Here is a 12,786-nt window from a genome sequence, read left to right on the forward strand (position 1 = left end):
CTCATGGCCAGGAAGGCCTGGTAAGGCCTGTAACCTGGCGACCACAGTATGCGGGAGCTCGTAACCTGGCGACCACAGTATGTGGGAGCTCATAACCAGGAAGGCCTAGTGAGGCCTGTAACCTGGCGACCACATCCGGTGGGAGCTCGTACTCAGGAAGGTCAGTGAGACCCAGCCTGGTGTACCTGAAAAACCACACCAAGTGGGAGCTACTTCCAGAAGTTAGCTCTTAAGAACTCTTAAAGTGGGACCCGAGGAAAGACCGGGGTCTGAGCCACATAAGAAGGGACCGAAGCATACTGCGCGTGACCCTCACCATAAGAAATGGATTTTAAAAAGTGCACAGGACATCTCGTCGGGTGACTTACCACAATAATAGGTGAAGTATGGGTTTGTGTACTTCACTCTGAATTCAGGAAGGCCTGGTGAGGCCTGTAACCCAGCAACCACAATATGTGGGAGCTCATAACCAGGAAGGCCTGTTGAGGCCTGTAACCTGGCGACCACAGTGTGTGGGAGCTCATGACCAGGAAGGCCTGGTAAGGCCTGTAACCTGGCGACCACATTGGGTGGGAGCTCGTACTCAGGAAGGTCAGTGAGACCCAGCCTGGTGACCACAACCTGTGGGAGCTTACTCCACCAAGTGGAAGCTACTTCTTCCAGAAGTTAGCCAGAGAAGGGCGTCCCTGTAGCCAGTGACAGGACGCCACTTAAAGTGGGACCCAAGGGAAGACCGGGGTCTGAGCCACATAAGAAGGGACCGAAGCATACCACGCGTGACCCTTCCCATACAAAATGGATTTTAGAAAGTACACAAGACATCCCGTCATGTGATTTACCACAATAATAGGTGAAGTAGGGGTTAGTGTACTTCACTCTGAATTCAGAAAGGCCGAACTTGAGGCCTGTAACCTGGCAGCCACAACAAGTGGGAACCCATAATCAGGAAGGCCTGACAAGGCCTAACACCCGATAGTCCCAATGCATGGGGAGCTCACATTCAGGAAGGCCGCTGAGGCCTGCAGCCTGACATGTGAAGACTCACCACTACAACTTAGCGACCACGAAAAGTGGGGGTTTCACATTCAGGAAGGCCTGGTGAAGCCTGCAACCTGACATGTGACAACTCACAACCAGGAAGGCCAATGAAGCCTGAAGCCTGGTGACCACAGAGTGGGAGCAAAGTGCTCAGGGAAGGTGGTGAGGCTGTAGTCTGGCTACCGCATCATGTGGGAGCCCACATTCAGGAAGGCTGGGTGAGGCCTGTAAACTGACTACCACAGTATATGGGAACTCATAACCAGGAAGGCCCCTTTGAGGCCTGTAACCTAGCAACCACAATGTGTGGGAGCTCATCACCAGGAAGGCCTGGTGAGGCCTATAACCTGACCACCACAGAAAGTGGGAACTCATAACCAGGAAGGCCCCTTTGAGGCCTGTAACCTAGCAACCACAATGTGTGGGAGCTCATAACCAGGAAGGCCTGGTGAGGCCTGTAACCTGGCGACCACAATGTGTGGGAGCTCATAACCAGGAAGGCCTGGTGAGGCCTTTAACCTGGCGACCACAGTACGTGAGAGCTCGTATCCTGGTGACCACAGTATGTGGGAGCTCATAACCAGGAAGGCCTGGTGAGGCCTGTAACCTGGCGACCACAGTATGTGGGAGCTCATAACCAGGAAGGCCTGGTGAGGCCTGTAACCTGGCGACCACAGTATGTGGGAGCTCATAACCAGGAAGGCCTGGTGAGGCCTGTAACCTGGCGACCACAATGTGTGGGAGCTCATAACCAGGAAGGCCTGGTGAGGCCTTTAACCTGGCAACCACAGTATGTGGGAGCTCATAACCAGGAAGGCCTGGTGAAGCCTGTAACCCAGCGACCACAGCATGTGGGAGCTCATAACCAGGAAGGCCTGGTGAGGCCTGTAACCCGGTGACCACAATCAGTGGGAGCTCATAACCAGGAAGGCCTGGTGAGGCCTGTAACCTGGCAACCACAGTATGTGGGAGCTCCCACAGATGTCTCTCCGTGGCCACCATAGCACCGACAGAACAGCAGCTTGCTTGGTGGCCCGGAGTCCCGCAACAGATCGGTCTGGTAGGCCTGAGGACCACAAGGGCGTGCAGAACCGCACCTGCCTGACCTGCTGCCATGTACGCTCTGTCATTCAAGCATGAAGATGTCTTGAGCAGCTTGGATGACAGTGTCAGAGCTCTTAGTGAAGAGGACCAACCAGAGACGAGATAGTTAGCCAACGTCTCGTCCACTGGCGGCCTCGACACTTATCCGTTCTCCACGGCTCCCTCCACAGCAGCGAAACTAGCCCGCTGATGCAGATAGAGACGTGAGGAGAACGGATTCTTCCATACCCTCTCGATCCCAGCGTGGAGATCGGAAACGAATGGAAGGCTCATCCGGGCTAGTGGCTTATGGGTGGGGAGGAACCAGCCATCCAAAATACCATGAGCGGGTTCCTCCCAGACGCGCCTCCACTGCAACAGCAATCTGTCTGAGGCGCGCCCCATAATGTCAACCAGCTCAGCGTACACTGGGCAGGAGGGCTGAAATGATTCGGTCTCAACCAAACTGACATCCTTTTCTATGTATATATATATATATATATATTACAGCCAACTCCTGCCCTGCCCAAAGAGAACAGTTACAGATTCACCAAAGAGAGAGAGCGCTCATTTTCTCTCTTCTTAGATGTTCAACATTAATCTGTAACTCACCCTCGTCAGCTGGTAGATCATCCGCGAGGTTAACGCCCCTCTCCCGATAATCTGCCAGCTCCATCTGAAAGCTCCACGAGCTCAACCGCCACTGAGCCTCAGCCCGAGCGGGAACCGGAACCGCGGGGTTCAGATGCCGCGCCCACTTCCCTCGAGAAGTGGGTCAGACGAGAGCAGAGAGTTCTGAAAGGAAAAACTCTCAGTTCGCGCAAAAAACTCCCTCGAGAGCTTCCCGCGAATGCTCTTCTCTCAGGCAGAACACGCACAGATCGTGTGAATCCTCCGGTGTCAAATATCTGGACACAAGTCGGCACACTCGCGCAAAGTGTTTCTCCACGTCTCTGCGCGTTTAATCGTTGATACTATCACACAGACAAACAGTCCCTGAAGACGAAAAGATGTTGTCACGGTTTCAAGGCGCCCTTCTTATACATCCAGATTGACGCGCTCATCATTCAAGCTGATGATGCACGGGCTGTCGCCGGTCAACCTGATTACTGTGAGTTGATATTTGATTTCAGACACCTGTCACGCCTGAGGCGTTCCCCATAGCGTCATTCGACGTATTGTTGAGTTCCCTTCGAAAGGGAACATGTCAAACATGCTCCAACATCAATCGGACATGGTTAATTTTCCAATCCCATTTTCCCATCTTCTTTTTATCACCTCATGTCACCTCCTCCTATGCTGTCCTAAAAAAGGCAAATACAGTAACTATGCCAACACTAGATAGCATAGCTGAGAACACAGGACAGAAACCCAATAAGAGTGTGCCTAATGCCTTTGTAGGGCAGTATGAATATATATTTTCTTTGGCATTAAGTTTGTTATGGCAGATGTAATGTGACTTAATTCTTGATAACTAGTACAAGTAAATACTGGATGGAAGCTTATAATTTCAGTGATTGCCAAGGGAATAGCACATTTTATTTAGTATGTGCAGAGAGTGTTCTTGGGTGCTGCATAGTAGGCTACTATACATTAAACAGTGTTGTGCAAGTTACTTCCAAACTGTAATACATTAGGTATTACTTGTTACTGTTATTTAAAAGTAATTCATTACGTTACAATATTACTGTCTCAGAATTGTAATGCGTTACATTACTCATGTATTACTTTTGAGTTACTTTCACCAAAATAACTAAGTAGAACGTAACTTTTGGGCTGTAACGATAAGCAATATGAAACCGAAATCGCGATACGCCACACGACTCAGATCCACGAACCTACAGAATCGCGACACAGCTCTTAACTCCCAGCGTTTTTCTCCTTACCGTCCAGATCCAATGCTGCCTTATCTTTAAATTAGGCTTTAGTATTATTTGAAGTTAACATTTCAAGTTAACCACCAAACTAGTTGAGGATAAATTATTGAAAATTGGGGAAGTCCAGCATTATGGACATGACATTTGCAGTCAAAACTTGAAATAAAAATTCTCAGAAAATACATGTATTGAAACGTATATAGGCTACTTCCTTAAAGGACTCCAGACATTAGACAAATATCAGTCTATGTTTTATTTTTAATATTAGGGAAAAGACACACATTCATGCGTGAAAAAAAATAGGAGGCAAAATATATTTTTTGTAATTCTGTTAATTACACTGCGCAAATCGGATGAGGAAGGGTTGGCTCTCCAGTCTCCATAGAACTTAAAATATTCATTTTATTTTAGTTTTCGTGTTCGCATTTATGAGGAAAAAACAATGTTACAGACGCGACCGCTCTGAATTGGCACTAAAAGACTGCTTTAAAACTTTCACATAGTCTGTTGCCTTTAAGAAGTAAAAGCAGACAATACACTGTAATACAACTGTAATACAAGCCTCACTGAACATGTAACGAGTAAAATATTACTGAAAATTGATTAGTAATGCCTTACACTACTGCGTTACAGCAAAAACTAATATGTTACAGTAATGTATTACTTTTGTAATGCGTTACTCCCAACACTGACATTAAAGTTGTATGACAGTTTTAGGAATGCATTCAAGATGATCAAATGAAACTGTAAAATGTTATACTAGGCCGTATATTATCTTGTTTGGGCTTTAGCACTTTAAACATCTCTCACCTTTGTTGTTGAAGGCGGATGTTATGTGCAACTAAGCTAAGCTAAATGAACTCTATTAATTTATAGCATTAGTGTAAACCTAGCTAATCTTTATAAGACTATCATACTGTTTCTTAAGTGGAAGAATTCCCTATTCCTGTATGGTAAATGTCAAATGCTTTGCCTTTTTAAACCACGACATGTATTGATTAGGGCTGTCAAAATTACGCATTCATTTAATTGTTGAACACAGTTATTTTTTCTTAAGCTGAAAAGACATTTATTCAATTTGACATCAGCAAAAATTTGACAGGCAGAGTGAAATTAATTAGACTTTTATAATACACACACATAAATATGATCCAATTTAGTTTGACAGTCTTAGTATTGCTGTGTATTATTTTCTTTGTGTGCAGCCTGAAGGAGGAGTCAAGATCAAACTTATCTGGATCTGTACCTTTGAACTTGCAAAGACACATATATCTCAGAATTCAAGAGGATAATTTCTCACAAAACAGGTTAACGTTAACATTTTGGTTGTGCTTCGGCTCTGTGTGACTATACGGATAAATATGGTTCTTTTTTAACTAAAAAAAAGAGACAAGAGATTATCCTACTGCTCATAAAACATTCACTCCTAGGCTTAAGAGATATAACCAGTTTAGATGGAAAGGATCTCAAGCTAAATAGCTAAAGACATTACTTTAACTTTACCCATTAATAGACATTTCAAATCACTCAGTTCTAGCCATCCCCAAAAAGCCAAGCCAATGTTTATTCTCATTTTATTGCTCTGTCATGCTCTCTTTTTGTCAGGAGACTCTCCTCAATTTGCCATTTGTTAAACGGATTATAACCGGAGATTTGAGATTTAGCGTGTTCGCTGTCAACTAAACTATGCCACTCCCACAACATACACATGTCAAAGTATCCCAAGTAACACTTCTCTATTTATGGTTCTGATGAAACATGTACGTAATTATAATATATGTTAGCAAATATGACGCATGTGTGCAATTTCCCGCGATAATCATCCTGTCAGGAAACTGTAATCAAAAGTAAAATAACACTGCACTTTATGAATAAAATGTACATTACAAATATAGTTACAAAAATGATTTAGTATGAGAGGCAGCTTTCTCACGTCAATTTGGATGTGTGCGCAGCACAGAAAACAGCACATGAGTCCATGGTTTAAAAATGTTATACATTAAATCACTTTTTCTGTGGATGGGTGTGAAAACAACGCACGGGTCTAGGGTGTGAATGGTTTGAAGTCATTTTAAAATGCACACAAAAGAATCGATAAGAGGAATCGAAATTTAAATTGTATAACAAGTGTCTGATTTCTGACCTTAAGTATTTTGATTGCAGAATTGGAATTGTAATTCGATTCCCAACCATAATTACAATGTCAATTTATATTTAGTAGGTGACTGGGACTGTCATCCTCTGGATCCCACTGTGTGGCATGTAAGTATTTCAATTTGATTTTAATCATATTGTAAACATTCATCAGTGCTAATGGGCATAATAGCAGACACGTTGTTTGATTACAACTTACAGTTTTTCTGTAGCTGAACTCTCTGAAATGTGTGTCAGTACATGTATTTTCAACAGTAATGGGACTGAAAAAAAAGCATTGTTCTGTTCCTCACAGCATCCAGTGAGCTGGCAGCCATCCAAAGAAGGAGATCATTTGATTGGCCGCATCACTCTAAGTAAGCGCTCCACCATGCCACGAGAAGCCGGTTCCCTACTAGGTCTGAAGGTGAGCTTGTCAATGACAGTTTACACCAGCTAATAGCATTGTCTCTGTATTGCAGTTTAGGTTTATGCTACACTAAAGATGTGGTCACGTGGTCAAAATCGCGCAGGATGTGGCAGATTATGATGAATAATACAGGAATAATGATAACGAAGTAAATGAAATGATTGTAGTTCTATTATTGATGTGGTTACAATATGATGTTCTTTTAAATTTAAAACGAATTAAAAAAATTCAGATGCAATATAATTTCCAGCTTTGCCGATTTTTACATACATATGTATTTATGTATGTTGCATTCAAATCAGAACCCTACAAGATCCCTGCATTTTTTTTTTTTACTTCCCCTACACTTTCCCAAATCTTTCCTTGAAGACCTTCAAGCTTTTCCTCCATTTGTACTTTAAAAAAAAGATCTGTGGTGTTTAAGCAGTCAAACTCAGGGTTTGAAAGATTTCTTTATTTTAACAATTTATAGTGGTCTTAATATAAAAAATGTAGGTTATATTTAATTCATTGAACATGGAAACAATTGAAACATTTGCAATTCATCTCTACAATCTTATTCATAAGTATGCTTTTTTACTGTTCTTGTTCTGGTACTAAAAAGTCTGTATACTCCTGATATTTTTTATTTCCTTATTTTACATTTACTAACATACTTCTAAAATGACACAATGACAAAAGGTGGCACAATGGACGATACTTGTCTGTATTTGCAGTACAGAAGCCATTGTTAAAGGGCATATTGCAGGTTAGAGGACAAAACAAGTCAATACATAGAAAAATAATGTAGGAACTAGATTTTAAAATATACTTATAAATACGCTACAGAAGCTTCTGGAGTCGTTTTTGTGAGAAAATTTTACTTCCGTGTCTGAAAATGGGCGTGGCGGGCTTGACGCAACGAGCGGGAGATCGGTCGATTCAAACAACAGGAAAACAATGGATCGCAATGACATTTCGGACGCTGAGGAAATACTCGTATGACGGACCAAGCCATAAAGTTATGAACCTGCTATGCTGCCAAGAGCAGGGACAGGCCAGTAATCTGCCGGTTGTCCTGCAGGTGACCTCATAACTGATGTCCGATTACTTCAGAGCACTCGTAGTTCTACAAAGATTTTCAAGTGATACTTAAGTTACGATGCTTTTGGGAAACAGAACATAATATTAAGATCATTCGTACGATCGTTTTTACGATCAATTTAGGCTTAAGATGCTTTTGGGAAACGCAGCCCAGGATAATGTTAGACCGAACGGTCTGAGAGAAACTGAGTTGTGGTGTGAGGAGAACCAGTGGAGAACAGGACAGGTGTCTTTTGGTGAGAGACGTACTTCTAGATCTACACGTTCGCTAACGATACACTATGCTCCCAATATTGTACAGATTATTATGATCCTATAACAGGCCAGCAGACATTAGTTTAGGGTAGATTTATACTATTAAATGTATAAAAACTATACTTGAGTATATTTCTATTGTACTAAAAGCATACAGGTACATTTTTAATATTTTTCACCTGGGTTATAACATAAACAGAAAATTATAGATTTGAGTATTTAAACAACCGATTTTGTTTTTCAATTACAAGTTGCCTCTATTTAGGGCATGACTAGCTATATCACACTATTTGATGCCATTGGTATAGTATACGACGATCAATATTCTTGCTTCAGCATCCTATGTTGAACTCCATCATATCGCCAGGATGATAATCATTTAATCTGAAGTGAACGCTACACACGACCACGTTTTCAGAAGCCGATGTGGAAGAGAAATCCCGTCTCTTCACCTGCACAAACCGCACCAGGAATGAAAGATAGGCTATATCACCATCCCTTTTCTTGTAATGGAAACTTGTGGACTTGATCTTGACGTTCTGACAGGCCGGAGTTTTTGCAATCTCCACAAACACAATAATTTACTATGACAATGATAAATTAGAATACAAAAACTACCGAAAGCAAACTGACTGACGACCGGTCTCACTGAATACCCGCCTACTCTGCACTGAGCCAAGGCTGAGGCTCCCTAGCGTGACATAAAATGACGCGATGTTGAAAAAAAAGCCGCTTTTACGAGCAGTCCAGGAAACGCTCACTTTATCTTCTAAATTAGTGCCCTTATGTTGTTTTAAAACATTTTAAAACCTGCATTAACTTTTCATATGGTATTTTCATACAAGGTTATCTATGAATTTTGTTTTTTTGTTTTTTTTACTTGCAAAATGCTCTTTAAACTGCAGTGTGAAAGCATAATGGGTGCGTGCTGCTTCCACTCTGTATATACACAGTTTCGGCACTTCTTCTGCCCAGCTTATGTTTCCAATGTGAAACAGCCATTACAGTGTATTCAAGTAAAGCAGTTTATCAGTTTGTGTGTTCTCTAGGAGTCAAACCTATAACATTAGTGTGGATAGTGCCATACTTTACCGAAGAAATTTGTAAAGAAGCTTAAGAACAGGTTGTTTTTTGCAGATTGTGAGTAAACATGGTTGACTCTGTCATCTGTCCTGTCCAGGTGGTTGGTGGGAAAATGACGGAGTCAGGGAGACTGGGTGCCTTTATCACTAAAGTAAAGAAAGGAAGTTTGGCTGACATTGTTGGGCATTTACGAGCAGGTATAATGATTATTTAAATTAGGCTATCTATGTAAGAAAATTGCAGTATTTTAAAATATAATTTCGACCATAGCTTAATTAATGTCTTTTAGATCTATGTTGATATTTTTGGTTGCATGTCTACATTTTTTCACAGCTCATTATTCAGTCAGTCTGTCTGAACACGCAGAACACCGCCAAGTGCTAAATAGTTTCTTTTTTTTTTATTTCAGGCGATGAGGTGTTGCAGTGGAATGGAAAGGCTTTGCCTGGAGCAACAAAAAAGGAAGTGTACAATATTATTCTAGAGTCCCAGTCAGCACCACAAGTGGAAATAGTTGTGTCCAGACCAATTGGGTAAGCTAAAAAAAGCACAAAAATCAACCATGGTTGGAAATGATATAAAAGAAAAAAAAAACTTCTGGATATATGAGTGACTCCAATGATTTTTCTTCCCGTTGCATTTTAAAGATGTATTCAACGTATTGTGTCCAAAAACTTCTTGAAAAAGGTCTATAGAGCATATCAGTAAGTAAAGTATCTGAGAGTGTTATTCCTCCCAGTGTCCCCATTGTCATCCTACATGCTCCAGACCCTCCTCTCATAGTTAAAACTGTTCAGTCATTGCATCAGCGACCCTTTTGGTTCCCTATTCTTTCCTGGGACTGGACAGTGTTTCCATGATGTCTCAAAAGGGAAAATGCTGTCAAGTGACAGTCGGTGTTTATGTGTGTGGAAAAACTGACAGAGAGAGAAGCTAATGATCTGTCATCTGACATTTTTTTCTTCCTGTGTTTCAATTTTCCTACAGAGATACACCAAGACTTCCAGGGACATCACATCCTCCTCTAGAATCAAGTAGGTTTTGGGAAAATTCTGTCATCATTTACTCATTTATGCCATTTGAAACCCATCTTAGATGGAACCCGTGGCTTTTTTTCATGTGGTGAAAGTGGACTGGAATTTTTTTATCCATGAAAGTAGTGTTAATCACATTAACATCTCGGTTACATATGGTAACCCTAATTCCCTGAGGGAAGGAACGGAGACGCACGTCATGATTGACTGATAGGAATCTCGCTAGAGAGGCCAATCTACTTTGAGTGAAACTAAACAAGCCAATGCACATTGGCATGCAATCATTTGCATCAGCCGTACAGCCTTGCAGTGTGGGTATTTAATGAGCAGCTGGTGTGACTGCACCCGATAGGCAGCAGCAGATGTATGTCTCCGTTCCCTCCCTCAGGGAACGAAGATTACCAAATGTATCCGAGACGTTCCCTTATCGGTCGGTCACTCTCGACGTACGTTGTGACCAACTGATAGGAATCCCTACCAGAGTGCCACAGCTGCTGCACCCCATCCAAGCCTCTACACCTTCTTGTCTGGAAGGTTGATAGGAGAGTGCTTACACAACCTTCATCCTGAAGTGTTCGAGGCACCAGGGAAAGTTCGTAAGAGGGTATGGAGGGAGGTCGACGAGGATTTAATCATCTCGACCCCCAAAGGAACCTGACGACCAGGTCGTGTTTTCCAACTGTTGCCATCTATGCAGTCGTGATAAGCTCAAATAGTGGCAGCATGTACTTTGTGGGTGGAGGGAGACAGCCTTCGCTCCAACCCTTGCTATGAGAAGGAAAGCACAGATTCTATTAAATATCTTAGGGGGTCCTCTTGGTGAGAAGATCACCACTCGACGAACAGGTTCCACTTCAAGGCGTACATGTCTCAGCCTCTGCTGAAGTGATGGTGTTAAGTACCTCTGGGGGTAAGTCACCTAGAACCTCCAGATCCCGTCAAGGGACCAGACATGGAGTTTTCAGGAGGTCTCTGAGTCAGAAGATCCATCCTCAGAGGAATGGGCCCGGGAGGGACTGTCACAAGGAGCATGAATTCTGGGAACCAAATGCGGGTGGGCCAATAGGGAGCCACCAGAAGGACCTGCTCCTCGTCCTCAAGGTCTGTGCAAGTAGCTTGACTTGGAAAACGCATATTTGCAGAGAGAATGTTTTCTGAGGATGCAAACAGATCTACCTGAGCCTCCCCGAACTCTCTCCAGATCTCTCCAGATCTCTCACCTGTTCCAAGGGGACACCTGCCTGCAGGAACGAGGGATCTGACCACGGGCTGAGAGTCTGGTGGCATGGCGACATGATTGCCACCCGGTGAGTGCCATAATGCCACACCCATCTCGGGTCTCATAAGAAGCAACCCGAATGGGGTTACCGCTGCTGCCGCTGCTGCCGTAATTTCAGTGGGACCGAGATTGTGTCTCTGCGTAAGCATTTTGAACATTAGCTTGTGGAGGCTCTGATTCAAAACTCACAAATCCAAGATTGGTCGTAATTCACCACCTTTATTATTTACAATGAGGTACGGACTGTAGTGCCCTGACCTCACATTGCCTGGAGGGACTGGCTCTATCGCGTCCTTCGCCTGTAGGAGTGCGATCTCCGCGTGCAAGACATGGGCATCAGCTGCTCTCACTGTAGTGGAGTGGATGGCCCGAAACCTGGGGGAACACCAGGCGAACTGAATCATATAGCTGAGTCTGATGGTCCAGAGACCATACAATCGGGACCGAAGGGACCGTAGGCATACCCGGAGTGGGTTCATGAGGTGGAACACAGAGACTCAGCTCGGGAAGCTCTTTCTGGGAGGCAGCCCGCAGTGGAGTGTGAGTGTGAGTGTGCTGTGCAACACTTACCTGGTTCCACGGGGCAGGAGGTGCAGGAACCGCACACTGCTGCCTGCAGGCGATAGACCCGCATGACCTACTGACTGCGTGGTGACCTTCGCAGCACGTTCTTTTGGTGACTCAACTGGCTGTAGAGAATGAGAGGTATGGGGGTTCCTAGAGGGTTGGTTCCACAAAGCAAGCGCGCTCACCATGACCCTCAGGTCTCCCGTGTCACTGCGCAAAAAAACCCTCTAGGTAGGGTTGGATCAACGCAGAGGCACAGGGACCCCGCCCCTTTGCCAATGTCGCAGGGTCTAACCCTAACCCTAACACTTAATCCCTCGACGCTCGAGTTCCACGTCAGGACGCTCTAGGAAACAGCAGCCTGCACGGAAAACAGCCTCCTCCACTGCCAGCTTCTCAGCGTCAGCAATGTGTTCCATGATCTAGCTATACGTGCAAAAGCATGGGAAGCTATCACGGGTGTGTCAGATTGGGTGCTGAAGATTATAAAATAAGGCTACTCACTGCAGTTTGCTCGAACAACCCATGGTTGTACTTTACGAGGTGCATGGACACAGCGCTCGCCCCCCTGAAACAACAAGGTATGCGAATACTGAACTATTTGGACAACTGGCTGATAATGGCCCAGTCGGAGGTGGAACTTATGACACCCAGGGCTTTATTATTAAGCCATTTGGAGGCTCTGAGCCTTAAAATCAATTGGACCAAGATTTCGCTCGCTCCCATTCAGAAAGCTTCTTTTCTGGGAATGGATCTGGACTCTGTGTCAATGAAAGCACGGCTGATGTCACAGCGTGCTCTGTGTATTCAGCTCTTGGCGATGTCATTCAAAGCAGGCGATGTCTCCTCTCAAAAGATTTCAGAGGATTCTAGGCCTCATGGCTTCAGCCTCAGCGGTGCTTTGTTTAGGCCTGCTTCGCATGC

At 43.9% G+C, this 12,786-nt stretch overlaps 1 protein-coding gene across 19 annotated transcripts in view; it reads left to right on the top strand.

The window, feature by feature from the left end:
• The window catches only part of rims1b (regulating synaptic membrane exocytosis 1b), a 120,821-nt gene that overhangs the window by 54,598 nt on the left and 53,437 nt on the right, over positions 1-12,786 (top strand). For all 19 annotated transcript variants that reach the window (XM_089132206.1, XM_089132223.1, XM_089132219.1 and 16 more), the window contains 5 exons: positions 6,217-6,260; positions 6,448-6,558; positions 9,080-9,179; positions 9,392-9,515; positions 9,970-10,016. In XM_089132206.1, coding sequence (XP_088988332.1) covers positions 6,217-6,260; positions 6,448-6,558; positions 9,080-9,179; positions 9,392-9,515; positions 9,970-10,016 — 426 coding nt within the window. The remainder of the gene's footprint in view (positions 1-6,216; positions 6,261-6,447; positions 6,559-9,079; positions 9,180-9,391; positions 9,516-9,969; positions 10,017-12,786) is intronic.

Source organism: Pimephales promelas, chromosome 6, assembly GCF_988280905.1.
Source record: "Pimephales promelas chromosome 6, fPimPro1.hap1.1, whole genome shotgun sequence".
Classification (NCBI taxonomy): domain Eukaryota; kingdom Metazoa; phylum Chordata; class Actinopteri; order Cypriniformes; family Leuciscidae; genus Pimephales; species Pimephales promelas.